Here is an 11,339-nt window from a genome sequence, read left to right as displayed (position 1 = left end):
TCAACAAAAACATTTAATCTTTTTCAAATAAAGTTTCTATTTTCTACAGAAAATAACAATCTTAAATATTCATCTCCATATATCAGTTGCTAATATTTCATTATAATATGTACCGTTGTATTACAGGGCTGAATCCTCTTTCAATTTAAATGGGGAGCAGGTATGCATCTCCACCCAAGTGATAATTACCTTCGTCTTTGTTGTAGTAGGGTTGGCAATATTCATACGTTGGTACGTTCACGGTGAACACAAAGACACTGACATGCACACCTACAAATGCCATCGACAATCACATCAATGTTTTTCTTTCTGAAACAGGGGAAGGAGTCGATTCCCTTTATCTGCTGGAGTGAAATCCAGTGTTCTACCCTCACCTTTGGGTTAATAACCACAACAATAGGCTCATTCCTGAAGTGCCACTCTTCCTTGATGAACTTAATCCCTGGTAGTATGTGTAAAAATTGCTGCACAAGGTACATTGGCACCTCGGAGCTTCGGTTTCTAAACATCCTTTCCATGTCGATTCTCGTCTGCCCCACAATTAATGGAACCCAAACAATCTTACCACGATTGCCTATCTCTCTATGAAGCTGCTTGAGAGTCCTAAGATCATTATCCGACATATCTGGGCCCGAAATGAGCAACAACACATATTTATGCTTCAGCACAACATCAAAATTAACCTGCGTGTGCCATATAATTATGGTGTTAGCACCAAATAGGAAAAACATGGTATGCTGTGTAGTTATCATTGTTTGTTTGTTGATATGAGACACCAATCGAGCTCTTTTTGGAAGAAATTTCATTCCAAAAAATGTTAAAGTATTAATTAAATGATTAAATTTACCGTTTTCTATCAATAAGATGAAACAGAGCAAACCTCATTAAACTTATTAGAAACATCAATGAGCGGCTGCAAATTACTCTTGCCATAACACAGCGCCTTAAAAACCTCCACTATTTTGGGATGGATTTGAAATAGATTCCTGAGCGTCTGATAAGCCTCCGTCTCAGTCTCCTCTGCATTTAAACACAATCTTTCATCATCAGCAAGTCATTTTTCATGGCATTGCCAGGCAAAGGAAGCATATTGGGTTCTATGTAGAATACACAGGCAGGTATAGTTCGTTACTCGTGAGTAACTAACTAACTAACCTATTTGTTGTTTGCAAATATTTAGTTGCTTCTTAAGATTGTTGAGGATGCTGTCAAGATTGTGAGCCAAGCTGGATAGATCCACTGATTGATCCCTGAAATCAGGGCAACCAATGAAATTGGGGTAATGACAAGAACAAATCGAGAATGGTGCAAAAATTTTATTCATTCAAAAGCCAGATTCTTGCCCAAAATAAGCAACTCACTCATCATTAGTGACGCGAGTCATCTGAGCAGAGCAGCCGACAACAGTTCTAACGACCCAATAGACATCCACAGGGACATGGTCCAAGGTTTTTGACAATGCTGGCACATTCTCTGTGCCATAGTTAGGAAGCTTCTGCAACTCAAAAATGCACCTTATCACTTCCAATGTGGCCTTGTTCAGATTGACAAGTTCAGCAAGTGCTTGCTTGTGTTTCTGCAGCCCTGGGGGCTCTGCCAAGACAAGTAGTCCCTTCAGGAATGCCAATGAGTTGGCGAGCTGATTAGATGAGTGAATCCTCATGAGGATCCAGAATTCACCAAAGTCCAAAGCAAAAGCTGCGAGGGTCATCACTGCCCTTGCCCCCCATGAGTAGTGTGATAGCATGTGAAGTATTGACAGTGTTGTCTCGTGTGCATTTATCACACCCAGAGCCTTGTAATCCATCTAAAATTACATATTTATCAGCTCGATCTTAATTACAAGACATATTAAAAAAAAGTTCGTACTTTATTTGTGATGTAGGCCTCTATAGATTTTTATGACAGCACTAAAAGTCAGTAAGATATGATGTCAAATAGATGAATTATAAAGTAAAGGGTCTGATTACAGATCCTTTTGAACGAGTCTCAAATCCCATCCTGATTAGTCCAAAGGCCATTAACGAGTGTGAACAAATTTTTGCACAACCAAGGCATGAAAATTCATCAAAACGTTTGAATAAATCGATCTAACCAATTCTCCTTTCATTATCAAAAGTTAATGTAATTGAACATATTAAAATGACATTCATAGTGGCGTTACACCAGAATAGGGGAAAACAATGAAAAAAAAAAAAAAAAGAAGAGGAAAAGAGAAAGGTAAAATATCATGTGTATCTGGTGGGTTCCATCTATGAATCTCTCCTACAATGATAGAAGGCACCTTACTCAAAGCAATAACAAAAGAAAATTCAATACTAACCATGCAGGAAATCTGCTTAAGTGTACAGAGGGGGGAACTAAAAGAGGCACTAGTGTTCATGTCCTCAATTTTTCCCATAGGTGCTTGGGTACCCTGCAGTAAAGGCACTAATTATCAAATTGAAAAATTGTTGAAGAATTTTAAAAAATATTATATATATAATTTCTTAAAGAAAAAGATATTGTAATGGGCACTGTAGGAGCCTTTTGTTTTCCATTTTATCTTTACTTTTTCTAACAACTTTCGAAAAACAAAGAATAAACTAAAAGAAGCTACCACCAGCTCTGACTTACTGATAAAATTACTAAAAATCACAGAGAGAGATGTAAATATATCAAACACATTACACATGAATATAAATCCAAAAGACTAGGAGTGTATATAATTAAGCGTACCAGCAAAAAAGTATCAAGAATAGGGGCGGTGTGCTTAAGGATGTTTTCCACTAGAACGAAAAGAGGCTCGGCATCTAACCGTCCATCACCAGTGACAGGGATCGTATCAATTTGATTTCTGATCTCCTCGTCGTCGTACCTGGTCGCCGCTTCCATGCTGCTCGCCGTTTTGCGTTTGAAGCACAAACCAAGAACTGGTCAGAAACTTGAATGTGTTTGTTTGTTAATGTTGCAGAAGATCAAAGTGTCAAGAGTTAGATTGCTGTCGGACGTGCTTTATGTGGCGGACTTGCGTGGCGTAATTGTAGCCACGGAAACTGGGATGAGGAAGACAGGCGAGAACTTGCACGCATCAATGCTTTGTCCTTATTCGGCCAGTTTGAAAGGTCAGTAGCTTCCACTGGGGTCCATCTCTAAATCCAGTTTTTAACCTTTTAATGGAGTAGTTCTTGGAGTTAACTGCAATTATTAAAGATTAACTACTAAAATCAAGAAAAATGTTACAAGCACAAAGCAAATGGATCAATGGGTAAAAATTCTTGGCAGAGTTCTCAGGAACGATGTATCAATAAAAGCATCACACTTTTCGGCATCCAAAGCCTCCATTGAAGAAGGTTCATGGATATTCATATGGGATTGGTGTTGGGATTGATCCTGTATTGAATGTATATATAGATCTAGAATGGGGTGTCAAGAAGACAGAGATAAATGGGTGCGTGATGGAAGGGAAAATTCAAGGGCACATGCTTTGGAGCACAAAATGACATTTACTGTTGCTTTCATGGCGGTCCCATTCTTAATAAGCTTTTGGTCTTTTGCTCACACATGGTGCATGTATTTGCTTTTGTTGCCCTTATTTGATACTCTTTACCGAAACAGAGAAAACGACGAAGATTAGGTAGTTGGTTGTATGTTAGGAGTGTTTGTGCTAGACTGCTAGTGGCCTTTTTCTTCATTTTAGTAGAAAGAATTTTCCCATCACCTGAGTAATTTTTAACAGACTTAACTCAATAAAAATTAAAGAGTTAAGGTTAAAAAATTTAACCCATTTAATTAATTAGGTCACGTTTGGATTAACCTATATAATCTTATACACCTACATCGACACAACTCATACTTAACATGTGATCTAATAACTGACAATTTTTTACTGAATTTATGAACTTAATACGAATTCAATACAAAATTACAGAGTTAAGATTAAAGAACTTAATCCTATAAAATTAAAATTATAATCTATACTCATACCTTTGATAAGATCCAAACTCGTACTCACGAACATGCTTACGTTTGTGGTGTGGGTTGTGAAAGGGGCAACGTGGATGTGTTTTTTCCTTCCCTTTGAAATGGCGTTAAGGTGTTTTTCATTGCAAGTTTTGCGACGATCGATGTCGCTTAAGTTAAAATATATTATAGATAGATCTGGACCTTCAATTTTATTTTTTACACCAAATGTCTTGTACTTTTCGCAACAGCATAGAAGCTCGATCCGAAGTGGGCGAAACCCATACAAATCGTAGTAGTGTTGTAACCCATCGGGTTCCACAACTTGACATTGGGCCAGGCGTTCTGTAAGGCTAGCCCGATGCTACCTTTGTTTTGTAGCCATATATATAGTTGGCGAATGAACTATGAATCCATTAGATAAAAAATAAAAATAAAAAATTTAAAAAATTTAAATAAAATAGCAGTAATGGAGGACTCAATGATTCTATTGTCCTCAAATATGTCAACATTACTAATTTTGTGGTTTATTAGGGAGTGAATCATGCATATATCTGCTTACAAGTTATACATTTTTTGTAAAATTATTATGAATTATAAGGTTTATCATCCATTTCACTCCATAAGATTATATATATAGTCATCTTGTTAGTACATTAGAGGTTATGATGCTTAAGTACCATTTGAATTAAATGCGAAAAGCTAGGATTATTGCAATTTGGGTTTAATTCTTACACCGAGGCAAAAGCTTCAAGTCCATGAAAAATGCAAAAACAAATTTTGGGGGTTTGGGGTGGAGGGTGATGGTAGAATATTGTAAATAACAACAATGCCCATCAACATGAAAACCAAAAGGATACCACTTAGTAATGCAACATTAATACAGACCGAGTACACACAAACACCTCCACTTTCATTAACCAAAACAGAGGAAAACCACAACCCAAGAAACCACACATCTCCCATTTTCTAGTGGCATCAGAAAACATCATAGGAATAATACATAGATATTAAATAAGGGTCACATCACAACTCATCTTAATGGTAGCATCCGGTGATCACCAAGTTCCACATTATTTAATTAGTAATACTAGTTCGAAGAAAAGCAGCCACTTCAAATTAGTGCACTCCATTGGCAGCACCATCAATGTGGCAGCACTTGAAACTGATATACGTCTCCATGATGCGGGGGCAGTCGGGGCACTTCATGTTCTCTGGAATTTTTCCACTGGTGTTTGGAATGTCAATGCGGCAGCAGATGTGGGCAGTGTGAAGAACCTTGTTGTGATACTCCTTGAAGATGAACTCAAACCCCTTTTCTTTCACAAACTCCTTCCATTTCTCAAAATCCTCCACCACCTTCAAGATGGTCGTCCCGTGGCCGCTGAGCACCACATTCGACCCTTTGCTCAGCACCGCCCACCCGCTCTCATTCTTGTAGGAAAGCAGCTTCTGGATTTCTAGCGTCACTGCGTCAGCGTCGGTCTTTCCGTGAGTCTTGGAGATGAAAATGCTCTCAATGCCTGTCCAGAACCGCCCAAGGACGCCGAGGTTGTCCTCTCCCTTGCTGCCCTTCCCAACGCATACCAACTCTATGGAAATCCTTGCTTCCTTCAATGTTGCATCATTGGCAAGGATGGTCGCTCTCTTGGTAAATTGTTGGATCCAGTCATTGTCTTTGCCTCCATAGAAAAAGATGTACTTTTGATCTTTCATCTGATTCAACATGTTAAAAATAATAATTAAATAATTAAATTTAATTCTTTGCATGCAAGAAGAATAAATTGCAAAGTGAATTTACCCAGTTATCAATGTTAGGGTGAACGTTGGTGGCAATGGAGCCAATCCACTCCCTATTATTGGACAAAGTTTCTTCCACTCTGGTAGTGAAAGGGAAGGCCTTTATTCCCCAAACTCTGATCATGTGGATTGCATTCTCATGCTCCACCTTTCCTTGTGGGTTCAACACCACCACAGAGGGCTTGCCCTTGAAGTGCCACTTCTCCTTCACGAATCTGATGCCTGCTATTGGTGAAGAGTACTGCACCACATACCACGGCATCTTTGACCGCAGAAAGTCAAACTTCTTATGCAGCTCATCAGTCCATTGGTCCACAATCGGGATCCATACAATCTTGTACTGATCATCCTTCCTTATTGACTCATGAACTGGCCTCAGGATTGAAATGTCTTCTTCTGTAATGTCTAGCCCCGAAATGTACAACAACACATTCTTCTTCTTCAGCACATCAATGTTAACCTGTTTTTCCCATACAATTAGTGAAGAAACTTGTGTTAGCAACGATTTCAAAAGTTAAAAAGTTAGACAAATCTTCACGTATCAATGAAAAAAAAAAAAAAAAAAAAAGGTAATGGCAACCCGTCGGGTCAGATATATATCGGCCGAACAACCCGTGGGGTTTAGGCCAGAGAGACCCGAACCGAAACCAATAATTAATATGGCAAAACCAAACCAAATTAATTTCGGACAACCCGTACGGCAGAACTCGTGTGAACCCCACTTAATTATTTCACGTGTTTCCCGAGACAGTCTTACGTGTGACGAGACTTATTAACCAAAAGCAATTAATCGAAATGGTCGGTCCACGTCGAAGTACTGTATCAAAACTGTTCCCATTATTACAAAAAGTGCAGATCTAGCAAAAAAAAAAAAAAAAAAACTGAAGATGTATATATGTATTTAAGTAATTGATGGATTGAAATATATACCATATTCATTTAAAAAATGTCAAATCCATCTTCGTAGGACCCGTAAAATGTGACCCCCTACATTAATGTTTCCCTACAATGCATTATTACGAAGTCGTTGGATTGTCACATCTTAGCCCGGTGTAGACCTGGGCCTAGCTCCCATAATTTCTAGAACTTTTTCAGATGATTTTCACAATTTTTTCTTAAAAGTTTTTCTTAAAGTGATCTATTAATATTAGGATATTCTATAAACCATAACATCTAAAAAAGTATAGCCAATAATAAAATATACCGGTTTTTTGGTAGAACCATCAATCAGGGGCTGCACGTTGTCCTTGTTGTAAATCAGTCCCTTAAATACCTCCATGATCTCCGTAGGGGTTCGAAAAAGTTTTGTGAGCTTCCAATAAGCCTCTACCTCCTCTGTGCATTAAACCAACCATTAGTATCTCTAATTATGATTAAAGTAGTTCATGAAGAATAATCTAATTAATTAAGAAATTAAGTTGCATCCTTGCAAATGAAAAGAGCCAAGAAAGCTGACCTATTTGTTGCCTGCAAAGTGTTATCTGCCTCCTGAGTTTGGTGAGGATGACGTTGATCTTCTGAGAGAACTGGGAAAGTTCTTGCTTCTTATCTCTGTAAATCGGGCCAAGCCAGAGTAGTGGCCAACCACGGTCAATTTTAATTCTAGTGAGATGGTAAATGAATTCTTTCATTATTTTTATACCCCGTTAAAAATAAAAATAATGAAAGAATTCATCCCTCGACAAAAAAACAATAACAAAAAAAAAACGAAGAAAAACTTACTCATCGCTTGTGAGGCAACAAAGCTGAGTGGTGCTGGCAACAACAGTGACAATAGCCCAGAAAACATCAACTGGGATATGGTCCATGCCTGTTGACAATGCAGGAACATCCTTTGTGTCATAATTGGACAGCTTCTCCAGCTCAAAGATGCATTCAATCACTTCCAGTGTGGATCTGATGACAGTGTTGAGCTCAATGAGTGACTGCCTGTGTTTCTGCAGGGTTGGGCGCTTCAGGAGCACAGACACCCGCCTCAGGGTTCCCACAGATTTGGCAAGCTGGTCTGTCGACTGGCTCTGAGCAAGCAGCCAGAAATCGCCATAGTCCAAAGCAAAAGCAGCAAGAGTCAGCACTGCTTTTGTATCCCATGAATAGTTTGATAACTTGTTAAGGATCGAGAGTGTTGTTTTGTATGCAGTTTCCTCTCCCGGAGCCTTGCATTGCATCTGAAATCACAAGTTTTTTTTTAAAAAATATTGTTAAAACGTCAATGCCATTAATTAAATAAAAACCAAAAGTTGCCTTTTGGGGAAAGTTTTTTTTAAAAAAAAAAATCATGCTTATTATTATTAATTACCTCACAGGAAATGTTCTTCAGGGTGCACAAGGGTGGACTAAAAGTTGGTTTGGGGGTCTTCTCCTCCAAGTGTTCCACGGTTCCTTGGCTTCCCTGCAGTGATTAACGAGTAATTAATCAAATTCTACTTTCATTTTAGGGACCAAAAATATAATTATCTTGAATAGAAGAAGAAATGTGGTAGCTAGCATACCAGCACAACATTGTCAGCGACCTGGGTGGCACGCTTAAGGATGTTCTCAACGACAATGAAAAGAGATTCAACATCAAACTTTTCATCATCGTGGACATGGGTGGCATAAATTTGATTCATGATCTCGTGGTCGGTGAAGGCGAACAAGCTCAGGTCACCCTTCTTGGGTTGCTGTGAAGAAGCCAATACCACATTGTTGGCCATGTTGTGTTACACAAACCGAAACAAAAAAACAGATGGGGTTTGAAGCTCTCTGGGTTAAAAGGCTGTAGAGGGGGAAGAGGCAAAGATGGTTAATGTTGCTGTAACCTGCTGGCCTCCGCTTTATATAGCCATGAGAGCAGTAAATGGTGGATTGGTAATTTGGTACAAAGAACGAGAAGCCAAGACTCAGTAAAGTATTATTTCTTGTCCATATTATTAATCATCTTTGTATGTATGCGTAGAAAGCAATGTACATTATACGCGTGGTTTGTACCAATAAAAACAACCCAACAAAAAACAAAAGTTATATATATTTTATTAGTGTGGTCCACCTCATCTCACAAGATATCTTCATGGATAAGGTTGGATATCGAGTTTAAGCACGTGTTATAAAACTAACCCTTTCCCATATTTCATTTTATTTCTCTTTTGGGCGTGTAAATGAAGAAAGGCCATGGCACGATGACCATTGGTTTTTATTCAATGGCTTAGTTCTTAATGGGGGATTTTTATTTTCTTCTCTTTTTTTTGTCAGTTGACCGGTAGGCACTAGAAAGCTGTTGACAAATATTGTCACGTAGCAGGATGTGAACAGAACAGTAGAACAATGGAGGAGAAAAAGCCATTGAAGATAAGAAAGCAGAGGTCAAGCTTGAACCGTGTAAGATTCTTGGAAGAATGAAATAGTGAAGACGAAAGCCATTAATACTGGGAAGTTGTATTATTATTATAATTTTCTTTTTTGCTGGAAAAGGAGTAGTTAGAAATAATAATATTTATTAGTGATGGTTGGAATGATTTAAATGTTATTATTTCAAGATTTGTAATCTTTAAAATATTTATTAGTATTTTATTAATTTATTCTATAATGAAATCCTAACTATTTAATTTAAAAATACAAGTTCTATTTTTTATTTGAAAAAGTATTTATGCTGTTTGGCCGTTGGGGACGAAATTATGCTGTCGATGCAGAAACAGGGGAATCCTATGCCCAGAATGCCTATTTTAGGAAATTACAAGATCAAGATATATGCTGCACGTAAGACCAAGCTCTCTTCCCTATTCAATCTTTCTGGATTTTGCTAATAAACGAGCTGAAAAATAATCTTCTTTATCAATACGGTTCATTTAATAAAACTTTTTAGATTATTAAAAATTGACAATATACTCCAATCATCTATAAATTTTTAATTTCAAAAAAATATTATGGATATATATTAATAAATTTTAAATATTAAAAAAAAAATTGTGGTGCAGCTTCAAGATAAAATATATATTTTTTATTAAAAAAAATATATTCATAACATATTAAGGGATATATATCACTTTTTAAAAAGTTGAATTATTTAGAAAAAAAAAAAACATTATCGAACAATGTGAATAAAGTATGTAAAGAAGATGGCACATGCCACATGGTGAGGGACTGGAAAGAAATACTTTTAAGGAAAGTTTTGAGTAAAGTGGATGTGGGTTTGGTCGGGTTAGTTGATCACATGTTTCACGTTTTCTAAAATATCACAGATTTTTGTATACATGTGTCACGTTCTCATGCCATGATTGTGAAACCATTAAATTTCACCGTTAACTTTTTCTCTGGATAAGCAAATTCCACCATCATTATTGATCACATGTCAATTCATCTTTTGTCTACGATCTAAAATCCAAGAACGTTTGAAGATGGGTAGGATTATATATAAATATATATATAAAGTGGATATTATGATATAAACCCCAGCTGTGGACCTGTTAATGATTTCTTTTTTCTAACCGATGTGGACTTAATGATTATATTAACAATAATCATTAGGATTATTTAAGCAAAACATGACAGCATTATCCATCTTTGGTCATGATTAATGTGACATAATCCTTTCAAGTGTCAGATTATGATGAGAGATGACGTGGGAAGCTGCTCCCAAATGTCACATAGCAGGATGTGAACGGTGAACACCACCTTGCTATATACTACAAACCACCATTGAAGATAAGAAAGGAAAGGTCAGGCTTGAACCGTGTAAGATTAGACTCGGAGGGAGCAAGGAAGGAGTAATGAAATCTTACGTTGAAGATGAAAGCCAATAATGCTGGCACTTAATTTGCGTTTGTTTTGTTTATTTATTGCTGGAAAAGGGGTAGTTAGAAATAGGGCCGAGGTCCCTTCAATTACTCAAAATTGAAGAATTTCATGTTACAAAATTATGGCCCTTTATTTTAAATTCAGTAATTTATAAAATGTCAACTGATTTTGTATAACTGAGACATTAAATCTATATATATATATATATATATATATATAAAAGCCGAATCATTCTTAGAAGTGTTTTAATATTGCAACATGTGGCGTGAACTATTTTTTTAAAAATGATAAACTAGTTTTTTAAGGCATAATTTTTTAACCGATTTTTTAAGAGTGAACCGGTTTTTCATGAACCGGTCATTAAATTAGCTTAATTAAAAGCATTTAATTATATTTCAATAATTTTCCTTATACGTAATTTCATTAAATTCAAACATTTAATACACAATATGAAGTATTATTAATGTCCAAATCAAATAATCAAACAAATAATACAAATCAAATTATTATGTATTAATACTTTTAGTCACTTTAATATTTTTAATTCAAATTTTGAAAATGTTGGATAAGACAATTTTTTTTTTCTACATATACTTTGTGCATGTAATAATAGATAATTTATAAAACACGAATTATTTTTTTTCTAAATAATAAGCCATTGAAAAATAATTTGATTAATAATAGATTATCTACAAAATAATAAGGCCCGCAAAATAAAGATCTCCCAATTATTTTAGATTTTTTTTTCTCTCTCCCCGATTTAAATCTTCTTTTTTCTCTCTCTCTTCCCACGTCTCTCTCTCAACTCTTTAAATATAACAGCC

General features: G+C 36.3%; 2 protein-coding genes across 2 annotated transcripts; both read right to left on the bottom strand.

The window, feature by feature from the left end:
* LOC132177560 (protein SIEVE ELEMENT OCCLUSION B-like) lies at positions 1-2,978 on the bottom strand. Its single transcript, XM_059589932.1, has 6 exons — positions 2,719-2,978; positions 2,324-2,416; positions 1,362-1,807; positions 1,156-1,250; positions 881-1,020; positions 1-683 (listed from the first exon to the last, which is right to left on the bottom strand). The coding sequence occupies exons 1-6, from the start codon at positions 2,872-2,874 to the stop codon at positions 222-224; spliced, it is 1,392 nt and encodes a 463-aa protein (XP_059445915.1). The 5' UTR covers positions 2,875-2,978; the 3' UTR covers positions 1-221.
* A 1,856-nt stretch (positions 2,979-4,834) lies between these two features.
* Positions 4,835-8,545, bottom strand: LOC132177559 (protein SIEVE ELEMENT OCCLUSION B-like). The gene is made up of 7 exons (XM_059589931.1): positions 8,235-8,545; positions 8,042-8,134; positions 7,465-7,910; positions 7,199-7,293; positions 6,947-7,077; positions 5,744-6,202; positions 4,835-5,658 (listed from the first exon to the last, which is right to left on the bottom strand). Exons 1-7 carry the CDS (start codon positions 8,436-8,438, stop codon positions 5,062-5,064), a joined length of 2,025 nt encoding a protein of 674 aa, XP_059445914.1. The 5' UTR covers positions 8,439-8,545; the 3' UTR covers positions 4,835-5,061.
* Positions 8,546-11,339: the final 2,794 nt, after the last annotated feature.

The sequence above is a fragment of the Corylus avellana genome, chromosome ca4, assembly GCF_901000735.1.
Source record: "Corylus avellana chromosome ca4, CavTom2PMs-1.0".
NCBI lineage: Eukaryota > Viridiplantae > Streptophyta > Magnoliopsida > Fagales > Betulaceae > Corylus > Corylus avellana.
The sequence above is the reverse complement of the archived record's forward strand: the minus strand, read 5'-3'. Positions and strand labels throughout refer to the sequence as shown.